This window comes from Mus musculus, chromosome 14 (genome assembly GCF_000001635.26).
Source record: "Mus musculus strain C57BL/6J chromosome 14, GRCm38.p6 C57BL/6J".
Taxonomy (NCBI): Eukaryota; Metazoa; Chordata; class Mammalia; order Rodentia; family Muridae; genus Mus; species Mus musculus.
Genome location: NC_000080.6, coordinates 53196412 through 53208575, shown reverse-complemented (window position 1 = coordinate 53208575; position 12164 = coordinate 53196412). Strand labels below are relative to the sequence as shown.

The window sequence follows — 12164 nt, the reverse complement described above, 5'->3', positions numbered from 1 at the left end:
TTTCCTCAGTTTGAAAAACAATGACACCATGAAATTTGCAGGCAAGTAAATGGAACAAGAAAAAAAAATCATTCACACGGAGGTAATCCAGACTCAGAAAGACAAACATGGTATGAACTCACTTAAAGTGGATGTTAGCCATAAAGGAAAGAATAACCATGCTACAGTCCACAGACCCAATAAAGCTAAGTAACAAGGAGGGTTCAGTGGAGGGACATGATTCTCACTGAGGGGGGAATATAATAGACATGGGTGGTGGGTGTGGAGCTGGGACTGAATGGGAGTGAGGGTGGGGATGGGAACAGGAGGGATCAGGTTGGGGAAGGACAACGGGAGAGCATGGGTCAGACCATTGAAATTGAGGCGACATGTCTGGGATGATCTAGAAATATGGAGCAATGGGATCTCCCAGAAATCTATGAAGCAGTCTTAGTTAAGACTCCTAGCAGGAGAGTTATGGAGCCTGAATTAGCCTTCTGTTGTAACCAGGTAAGACTTCCAATGAAGGGATTGAGGTACCAACCAAGTCACAAAACCTTCTACCTACAATTTTTTTTCTACCTACAAAATGTGCAGGGGTAAAGATGGAGCAGAAAATGAGGGATTTCCTAGCCAGTTACTGGTCCAACCTGATAGCTATGCCATGAGAGGGAGTCTGCCCTGACACATTATGCAGACAGGAGCCTAGCATACTCATTATCAGAGAGGATTCATGAAGCAACTAGTGGAAACAGATGCAGAGATCCACAGACAAACATTAGGTGGAGTTTGTGGACTACTGTGGAAAAGTAAAAGCCATGGTGGTCAAAAGCAGGAAGGATGGTGGAGGCCAGAGAGGTCAAGGGCACAACAAGAAAACCTACAGAATCAACTAACCTGGATCCATAGTGGCTTATAAAGGCTGTACCACCAACCAGAGAGCTTTCGTGGGACTTACCTAGGCCCCCTGCACTTATGGAACTGTTGTGCAGCTTGGTCTCCATGTAGTGGTACTCCTAACAGCAGGAGCAGGGGGCTATCTCTGGCTCTGTTGCCTGCCTTTGGGGTTATTTCACCTAAGTGGGAGGCCTTCTTGAGCCTCAACAGGAGAATATGAGCCTAGCCTTACTGGAACTCTATATGCCAAAGGCTGACTGACACCTCTGGGAGGTATCCACTTTCCTGAAGAGAAAGAGAGGAGGAATGGGTGAGAGTGAGGATGGAGGTAGAAGGAGGAATGGCTGGGAGAAGAGGAGGGAGGGGAAACTACAGTCAGGATGCAAACTTAATTAAGTAATTATTTTTTTAAAGTTGTATTTTTTCTTCTTTTTTTCTTTTTTACCATTCTGTAATTTATAAAGTACAAGGTAGACCTAACACCAAGTCCATCATTTTTGTCAATAAGATAGAACACTCTGACATCTATCCTAATTTAAAAGACTTATAATTCTACACCTGACTCATGTCCTGGCTTTAGAGTGTATGCAGGAAATATTAAGTAAGGAATCCACACTACTGCCTGTAATACACCTGTGAGCATTGGCAGGCAATGGCCAGCCTGTTTTCTTCTCATGGAGACTCTCTCAGAGCTCCAAAATCTCTCTACCCAGCTCGCTAAGTTCCCGTGGGGGCTGCTACCATGTCAGTCCCATGCTTCAAAACTCCCAAGTCCTTTTGGGGTGCACATCAGACAAACCCACACTTTTCCGCTGTACCTTTCTTTCTGGAACTCAGTCGAGCGTGAAGGAAAACACCATACAAACTTAGTTCAGAAACAATGGTAACTCAATTGCTGGACACATCAACTAGAATCCTCATCTTATAAGCCATATTAAATCTAAATTCTCTAGTGGTGAATCCTGGCAGATTCGCCATCTAACCCAGGAGACAGTAGTAGCTACATCTTGTCCAGTCCCTCTCCCTGTCCAAAAGAGAATAGTGTATATTTTTATACACCTTTTTCTTATTATAAAATTTACCCTGTATAACTTATTAGTTTTTATATTTGAATAAGCTCATGAACATATAAATTATTTTAAAAGACTAAAAGCACATTACATCCAAGTTAAGAAACATATGCCCAGAGCATCCTGATCCATTCTGTTGATTTCATTGCTCAGCATTCTAAAGTTCTCCTTCATCTTGTTATTTTGGAGCTGATGCTTCCTGGAGTTTTATTTAAAACCCATAATCATATTTTATATGTGCCGAGAAACAGGAAATACAGAGTATTTCATGTCTCATTTTCTGTTTGACATAAAATGTCAAATTTATGTTGATCCTTTGTAATTTTCTTTGCAATCTCAAAAGCCTTAGCTGGGGATGCTGGAGTATGCCTGGGATCCCAGCAACCGGGAGGTCAAGGAAGGAAGATCAGAAGCTCAGCATCATTATCAGCCAAGTATTGAATTTATTTGATGTCAGCCTAAACCCCATGAAACTCTACCACAACAAACAAATGAGTCTTTCTCACATTAGCAGCAGCTGAAGCCTGTGCTATTGCCTTGTAATGTATTATGGACACATCTCATTCTACATCCCATCCTCAGATAGCTTGAGAAATACATATTATGTGTAACAATATATGCACACATAAGTTTCAGCAATGGGATTCATCATAAGAACTGAAATAGAGTTCTGTATGCTGATGTTCCAGTTTATGGTGTTAAAGAGAACAATGAGATCTTTGTCAAAACAACAAAAGAAGAAATCAAGATAACCAAAACACTACAATATTAAAACTGTATCCAAATGTAAAAGCTATCATATTTGTATATAAAGGGCCATCTTCTGAGTGAATTAAAACTTTAATCCTTGGAACACTGAAGTGGAAATATAAGGGTTTTTTGGAAAGTCAGTTAGTTGTGTTGGAGGGTCTTTTGCTGGGGTAAACACATGAAGGAATGTTTCGCTGAAGCAGACAGGTGAAATTCTAAGGCAGACTTGTGAAGGAACATTTTGGTGAAGCAGACACAAGTGAAAGTATGTTTTGCTGAAGCAAGCACAAGAAAGAACATGCTAGCAAGAGAAGACACATGTTGCATAGTATAACCAAACAGAGAAAGACCTTTTAATCGAGGTTCTTAGCTTGGTAATCTGACTAAAGTATGTTAGAATCATACCTTTTCTCAAATAAGCATGGTATAAAAATCTATATTAGCCTGTACCCACTAACAACCAAATATTTAATCTCTAACGATTCCTTGTCTAGCCACCATGAGACACAGTGGAACAGAGTGGGCTATGTTTGGATATGAGGCACTGTACTGTAATGACAGTGTCGGATGCTGCTGCTGCTGCACAGAAGAACATGTGGATACATCAACTGCATGCAGATGAGCAGACGGAGAAACACAGGAAGCTCTGCCATAGAACTCCAGGGACCTGAAGCTCTCAGCCAGGCCAGACATGCAGAGGCAAGAATGGGAAACCCTATCTCCTGCAGCAGGTGAGTGCACTGGAAAGTAATACGTGAACATTCCTGGGCTGATGTAGGTTCTGTGTCTTCTCATCTCATTATAAAGAAAATCCACACTGAGAGAGTAACAGAGTAATATGTAAGATGGATTACTTAGTATTAGAATCTTCAGATAACTTGTGTTTGTGTTCTATGTTAAAATATTTATCTGCACATGTGTATGTGCTCATGGTGTGCAGGTACAACTGAGTGGGGCACGTAAAAACCCATGTGTACGTGTACATGTAGAGACTAGAGAAAAACCTCGGGTGTTCTTCCTCATGTTCTGAAGAGCTTGGGTGTGCCTGTGTGTGTTTAAGTGCACATATATGCACATGCATGTGGAGGCCATAAGTCAATCTTGGATGTCATTTTTCTGAAGCTACCTGCCTTGTTTATTGGAGACAGGTTCTCTCACTGATACCTAGAGCTCATGGATAGGCTAGGCTAGGTGGATGGCAGGCTGTAGGGACCTGCCTGTCCTCATCTCCCAGCACGGCCACCACACCCAGATTTTTATGTGTGCTGGAAATCATACTCAGTTGCTCATGGGTCCATGGTGCCTACCTACTTCTATTTCTGAGTCAAGGAGCAGCTAGAAAATTCTCCATTCCTTTTTCTTCTTATCCTGAGTATTCATCCTCCTCTACTGAATACATGGGAGCACAAAATCTTCTTCTACAAGTCTCCCAATCAGGTGGAGAAGAAACTAAAATTCCACACTGTAGTTAGTGAGCACTAACTTTTCACTGTGACTTCGCCTGTATTTCAGCAGGGTAGGACTATGTTAGGAAAAAGAATCTATCATTGATATTCTCGTAGTAAAATCATCCACACCAGAGTGAAAGCAATGAGTCGTTGTAAAAGATGCAGAAGGAATCTGACTGGGGATTCTCAAGGACACGTGAAGATTTTAAGATGGCAGCAAAAACAAGATAGTACATTTACAACTGTGAAGAACTCTTTGGAAAAAGTACCAATGAGCTTGAATTCCTTATTCTTCTGTTTTATTTTTAATGATTGCTAGAACTTACATAATTATGACAGATTTAAAAACTTTTGTGGTACTGATGAAATCCTATATTGACTAACAAGGTATCAAATTATCAAGATAGCAATACTTAAATATTATGACCAATTCTGATCAGTTACATTTAGCAGCAAAAGAAGGATTTATAGGGAAATAAGCATGAAAGGTTGAGAAGAGAAGGAAAATTCCAGGACAGAAGCTGAATAGTACACCTTTCACATTCTGTGTAAGCGACACTTAAAGTGACAAAATGAAAGTCCAGCTTCCCCGTCAGCCACTTAGTCTAGTCACTGCCCAAGCAATGTTCACTCAGGCAATAACACTCAGGATAACATCACAGTCTCCTCATTCCACAGAACTACAATTGAGCATTGGATACAGTGGATGTTTTAATTGGAAATGAGTTGCAGAAAGACAGCTGAGACTGCGAAACTTTCCTTCTTTGCTCTCCAAGTCCAAAGAGATGCCACAGAGACCACAGGAGAGATCTTGAGTCTGAGCACCCACAGCCATTGGTGTTTGTGTTCAGCTCCCCCTGCAGCCCCACACACTGTGCGCTCAGAACACAGAAGTACACAGCCGAGTCGCTCCAGTGCACAGAGGCTTTCCGCAGGTGGAAGGAAGAGTTACTCTTGCTGAACTCAGCCTCAAAGCCATTCACTCCTTGAACCACTGGGTCTCCGGAATAGTACTTGAGGAGCAGCTGCAGCCCCTGCCGCGGGTACTGGACATACCAGAACAGATAAGGTGTCCCAGAGGAGGAATACTTGCATCTCAGCTGCAGAGAGGCTCCTTCAGAGACAGTGACGCGAGCATCGGGCTGCGTCACTGACTGAGCTTGGGCATCTCCTGCAAGAATATTAGGTCAGGAACTGTAGTGCAGACTTCACTGAGGACAGTCAGGATCCGGGGATACAGAGACCACAAGAAAGCTGTACTCACTCAGGACAAAGTGTATCCCCAGCACTGGGAGGAGCGCCAGGAGCATGGCTGAGCCTTGGGAAGGCTGCAGCTCTGTTGTGGAGGAATTCTGGAACAGGACAGGCAGGAAAGCGGCTGAGGAAAGCAAGAGCTTGAAAGCAGGTGTAGGGAAGAGTCTGCTGGAGAAGTCTCCCGTATACATAAAAACTGACGCTGCAAACACGAGCCTGGAAGGTTTTGAATATCTGATTCTTGTCACTTGCCTTTGCTAAATACTCAGCCAGCTGCAAGAAGGATGAGATATGAGCAGGTGGAGATCTTCAAAGGAGGAGGGAACACTAGTGAGTGCAGCAGCGCCCTCTGGAGGCCACATGAGGAAACAAATGTCTTGAGGGTCCACAGTTTGCCTCCTGCTGTGTTTCCATTTCAGAGACATGGAAAACTTTGACAAAGCAGATTGTAGTGCTGCCATTACATCTTGGGACAAATAAGACACAAAAGGTTAGGATTTTAGTAGTTGTACTGGCTAGTTTTGTGTCAACTTGACACAGCTGGAGTTATCACAGAAAAAGGAGCTTCAGTTGAGAAAATGCCTCCAGGAGCTCCAACTGTAAGGCATTTTCTCAATTAGTGATCAAGGGGGAAAGGCCCCTTGTTGGTGGGAATATCTCTGGGCTGGTAGTCTTTGGTTTTACAAGAGAGCAGGCTGAGCAAGCCAGGGGAAGCAAGCCAGTAAAGAACATCCCTCCATGGCCTCTGCATCAGCTCCTGCTTCCTGCCCTGCTGGAGTTACAGTCCTGACTTCCTTGGTGATGAGCAGCAGTATGGAAGTGTAAGCTGAATAAACCCTTTCCTCCCAAACTTGTTTCTTGGTCATGATGTTTTGTGCAGGAATAGAAACCCTGACTAAGACAAATTGGTACCAGCAGAGTGGGGTATTCCTGTGACAACCTGACTGTGTTTTAGGGAGGACTGTGCAAGGACTTTGGAACTTTGGGCTTGAAGATCCATTTGTTGTTAAGAGCTCTGTCAGATGTTGTGTAGGAGCTTGGAAGATAATGTTGAGAACAGTGTAGAAGATGGAGGTCTGGCTTGTGAAATTTCAGAGGGACAATTAAAGACTTTTCAGGTCCATTGCTATTTCGATTGCGACAATTCTGTGGTTCTGGTTAGCTGGGGCTGAAGAATCAGCTGTGATTAACAAGATACCAGAACTACTAAAGCAAAACCTTTGCAGTACTGGGACTATTGATGCTGGTTAGCTGGAGCTAAGAAATTAGCGGTGATAAAGAAGAGACCAGCATCGTTGAGGTGACATCTTCTGGGAAGTGTTTTCTGAAAGCACAAAGAGGCTGTGTTCCAGAGATAGCCAAGGTTGTACTCCTGCTGCAGCGGGACTTGGCAATGTGTAAGGGTCACCCAGGTGGTACTGGTTTTGAAGGCATGAAGGGGTCACTCAGAGCAGCTGAGGCTCGGCACTGTGAGAGGCCATGGGAGGCCATTGGTGAAGGTGCAGCCTCAGTTGCAATTGATGGCCAGGACTGGAGGGGTCATGCAGTGTTTTGGAGATGCCAGTACCATGAGATGACCACCAAGAGCAGCAGCAGTGGAGTACAGCCATCTGAAGCCTAGAGGACGACGTGTGTGCTACAAAGGGCATGGCTGGAGAAGTGACCCAAGCCCTTGGAGGAGCCCAGAAGATCGTGAGTTGGATCCCAGACATTGGATGGTTAGAGATTGATTTTTGTTTTTGATTGTGACTGTGCCCTGATATTTTCCCTCTTGACCGAAGAAACTATTTTAGTGGAGCCCATAGTTAAGAGACTTTTAATTGTAAAAAGACTTTGGATTTTAAAAGATATTGGACATTTTAAAGGGATTGACTTTTAATATGTAAAGACTGTGGGACTTTTAAAGTTGTTTAGATCTTGGGAATTAAGGGATGAGGCTTACTAGTGATGTGTTTGTGTGTCAAGTTGACAAGGGGTCAATTGTACTGGCTAGTTTTGTGTCAACTTGACACAGCTGGAGTTATCACAGAAAAAGGATCTTCAGTTGAGGAAATGCCTCCATGAGCTCCAACTGTAAGGCATTTTCTCAATTAGTGATCAAGGGGGAAAGGCCCCTTGTGGGTGGGACCATCTCTGAGTTGGTAATCTTGGTTCTACAAGAGAGCAGGCTGAGCAAGCCAGTAAAGAACATCCCTCCATGACCTCTGCATCAGCTCCTGCTTCCTGCCCTGCTTGAGTTACAGTCCTGACTTCCTTGGTGATGAACAGCAGTATGGAAGTGTAAGCTGAATAAACCCTTTCCTCCCCAACTTGTTTCTTGGTCATGATGTTTGTGTAGGAATAGAAACCCTGAATAAGACAGTTAGTGATGGTTTATGTGTCAAGAAGAAAATATGTCAACTTGTTTTGGCTTTTCTCAACTTGACACAAGCAAGAGTAATCTGGAAAAAGGGAACCTTAACTGATAATAAAAAACAAAACACATATCAATTGGCATGTAGGGAAATGTATGGAGCATTTTCCTGGTGATCAATGTGAGAATGCCAAGCCAACTGTGGCAGTGTGACTCCTGGTCTGGTAGTTCTGTGTTGTTTAAAAATAAGTCTCCTGAAACACGAGGACCAAGTCAGTTAGCGGTGCCCCTCCATGGTTCTGTTTCAGATCCTGACTCTGGGTTCTTCCTTGACTTCCCTTGATGATGGACCGTAACCTGTGAGTCAAATAAACTCTTTGCTCTCCAAGTTGGTTTTGGTCAGATTTTTTTTTTTTACAGCCATAGAAGGAAAACTAGGACAGTATGTAAAATACTGCTATCTACAGACAGTCTTCCAGCAAGAATGGAAGCTTTGGTCTAGTGAACAGGCTGTGACAGTTCTAGGCAGGAGGCAGTGAGTGTTTCAGCTCAGATACAGAAACAGAATGGGCAGAGTCTTAACTGGCTTGGAAGGAAAAGCTTTGTTTTCACTTCACGGATACTTACTCTCAGAATTTAGGTTTTTCAACTTGTTAGAGATCTGTATTGTAAATGTTCTATTGAAATACCATTCAGATACAATTCAACCATCCAAAGGGAATTTGAAGATTATTGTTTTACTCAAAGAACTATCTCGGCATCATCTAATAGATTTTATCAAAGTTCCTCACCACAAAAATAAACTCCACATCTAGGAATAGTCACCCATCTCCTTCCATTAAGTCCTGCTGCTGATAGAGTTTTGTATACTAGCTATTACATAGAAATTGACATTTGTCCCCTGTGGTCTCTTGTGCTTTTGTGTATTTCAAACTTCATTTTGTAGCAGGAGTCAGAACATGAAGGGGCAGGCCCTGCAGAACCAAAGCTACAAGCTCTCCATGAGACAGGACAACAATAGTATATCCAAGAGAAGTCCAGGTGAGGATCCAGGATTGATAGTGTAGGAGAAACCAGAGGCCTCTAACCAGACCAGTGGCTCATTGTAATGAACACTTGTAAGTAAAGCTGTTTGGCAGAAGGGTAGACTGTGTGACACGTCTTGACACATGGAAGCTTCTACATAGAGATTTTGTGGTATTTGTTTTGGCGGGGCTTTCGAGGGCAGAGGGCAGATATGAAGGGACTGGAGATGAGTAGGATTATGGTGCATCATGTGAAATTCACAAAGAATCAATCAGAAATCTTCTAAAACTCGTAAAAATTGGTTTTATGGTTGTCAGTTATGAAATGCTTAGGCCAGGGAACACATGGAAGTCAAAACTGAACTAATTTTAGTAACAATATAAGGAAAATGTTGGTTTATATTTTAATGATTTTCCTACCCCATGCATTAACAACCTAATGAACATTCTAAGTACCATTATTAAAAGTTAAGAATCTTTCCATTATGAGTGTGTCCTACCAGTTACACTGAGATGTCTGTGGAGTGGGGACAATCTAAAAAGTATCTGGCAGTCAACTCTAGAGTCTTGACATCTAATTAGTCATTCTCAAGGAGACCTCATTTAAGATGCTCAAGCACTCGTTGTATGTTTTAGAAACAGGATTTCAAGATGTTTTAGAACATCCATATACTAAGCATAAAATACAGGAAACTCTTGGTCTCAACAGGGGAAAATATATTTGTTTCCAGGCCTGTTTTCAGGTCAGTGTGCAAGCAGGATGTGCCTGAAGGACACTGTGCACTTGCTGCACAGAAGTACATGGCTGAGTGTCCAGGATGAGCTGCTGTGATGTTCAGATAGAGAGATTTGTCTTTCATATTCAGTAGGACAGTGAGTACTTTTTCTTCTTTTCCATACCCATTTCAAAAAACCAAAACCTCCATAAGGAACTGGAGACCGGCCCTAGGCTATTGCTTGTAGGAGAAGTAAGAATGGTAGATGCAGATGATAATGGCACTGTCTCCCTCCTGGACACTGAAGTGAGGAGGGCGATGCTCCACCTGCTTTCCTCTGCTCACACCTGTGCAAAAGGAAACAACAGGAGGTCAATCTAGCAACCATTCTCCAGACACTGTTTTCCTTCCTACAGTTATATCAGGCAAAATGGAGGTGGCCAGTCTGCTCCATAGACTGACAATGGACACTGGCAAATGATTTGTTTCCCAAAGTCTTTCACTCACATTCCAACTGAAGCCACAAGCATAGGAACAAACACCCAGCCAGTGTCTTCATTGTTCTCCCTCAGGACTGGTCTTCAGCCAGGCAGGATGCCTCTGCTATCAGCTCACCTCCTCTGTCCTCCTCAGCACTGAAGAGTCTTTAACGATTTTCACAGAAGGCTGCTGACTGCAGGCTGCTCTTAACAGTGGGTCACCAAAAAGTCACTTTGTGAGTCTGCAGGAGCAGAGATGCTCTGACACCTTGTGGACCTATCCTATCTGGTAAATAATCTGTTCCAATCCTCTATTACACTTTTATATTTTTAAAATGTATTTATCTTCCTCTTTTAGTCAATACTTGCCTTTAAGAATGAAGAATGCATACCTGAGAACTAATTGAATGTTACCTACGGATATAGCTCACAGTTTCATATGTTTGATGCAATCTTAGAATAAATATTTCTGAGATATTCCTGACAGCCTCATCCATCCTACAGGGCACGTATTACTGAGCAGAATTAGAAAACACTGAGATCGGTCCTCCAGTAACATAATTTATTATTCTTCTACATACCCAGAATCCAACCATTCTCAAGAGTCAATGCCTGATTTTAACATTAGGCAACCCCAACATGTATAAATTGGAAACCTTCTTCAGCCAATGAGAACCTGCCAGATGAATAGGTTTTAAAACATATATGGATCAATAAAAAGCCCAGTACATAAAAAGGGGAATCACTTAGAGTAGCTGTCCTGCTTTGGAGAAACTGGTCTCTGAGCATCTGAGCATACACACACACACACACACACACACACACACACACACACAGAGAGAGAGAGAGAGAGAGAGAGACAGAGAGACAGAGAGACAGAGAGACAGAGAGACAGAGAGACGGAGACAGACAGAGACAGAGACAGAGAGATCCCTATGGTTAAACCTTGGTGACTGCAGTAGGCACTCATGTTTGGAAGGTAGCTGTGCTTACCATTACATCACCAATACCCCATTCGTAATCAAACTCAAACCTTATTCCCTCAACTCTAAATTCTCCCCTGCCCTTCTCATAACCCATGCCCACAAATCTCATATTCTTTGCTTGTTAGTTTGTTTATAACTACTGAGTCTACTCAGTGCTCTCTGTGTTAGGATAGATGTGAGACCATCTACTGGGTCATAGTTAGACCTCAGTGGTTACATATCTAAAGAAAACTGACTCTCCTTCTCCAGCAGCCAAAAACTGTCAATTGCTTCTCATTTAGGGGTGGGACTTCATGAATCCTTCCCACATCCATCCAGCAATTTTGGATGGCTTGACTGTGTATATCTTGGACATGTAGTCACAGCCATTTATCCATTCAGTCACTGGCAGACATTTAGGCTGTCTCCATTTTCTAGAACTTGTGACAACTGAGGCAATGAACACGCATGAGCAAGTCTCTCTCTAATGGGATAGGGTGCCCTTTGGGAATGTGTCCAGGAGTGGCATAGCTGGGTCAGATGCTTGACCTACTTTGGCTTTGCTGAGTAACCCCCACATTAGTTCCCAATGTGGCTGCACTAGTTTACAGCAACAGTGAACAAGAATCCCCTGTCTCCGCATCATCATTTATTGTCATTTACTTTCGTAGTTTCATCCTATTTGCCAATAGTTGTTCTTAGTGTCATGCTTAGGGAGGCCTTTCTTGTGACTTTAAATTGAAACAAATTCCCCATGTTTTTCTCCAATGGCAGGTCTTATGCTGATGTCTTTCATATACTTGGACCTGAGCATTGTTCAGAGAGAAAGATAAGGATCTAGTCACCTTTTTATGCTAAAGCTGGTTACATCACAGTCAATTTGATCTCTTTGAAGTGTTCTTGAATTTAGTTTGCAAGTGCTTTATTAAGAATTTTTTATGTATGTGCATAATGAAAATTAGTCTACAATACTTTCTTTTTGTTGGATATTTGACTAGTTTTAATATCAGTAATTCTGACATCATGAAAAGAATTTGGAAATGGCCCTTTCTTTTTTGAAACAATTTGAGAAGTATTGGTATTAGTTCTTTGAAGTCTGGTAGAACTCTATGCTAAACCTATCTGACACTGGGTGTTTTTAGTTGGTGGATTGTTAACTGCTGCTTTCATCTAGTTGGTTGTAATGTGTAGCTGCTTAAACGTTTTTACTGCATCTTGATTTAACATT

The 12164-nt window shown here is 42.4% G+C and overlaps 2 gene segments (V, D, J or C) and 1 further gene; all 3 read right to left on the bottom strand.

Annotated features, from left to right (window-relative positions):
- Tcra (T cell receptor alpha chain) overlaps positions 1–12164 on the bottom strand; it is a 1796232-nt gene that overhangs the window by 1015623 nt on the left and 768445 nt on the right.
- Trav9n-2 (T cell receptor alpha variable 9N-2) lies at positions 5032–5454 on the bottom strand. The segment is given in 2 exon segments: positions 5032–5315; positions 5409–5454. Coding segments are annotated over 2 exon segments (330 nt in total).
- Trav3n-2 (T cell receptor alpha variable 3N-2) lies at positions 9558–10051 on the bottom strand. The segment is given in 2 exon segments: positions 9558–9839; positions 10000–10051. Coding segments are annotated over 2 exon segments (334 nt in total).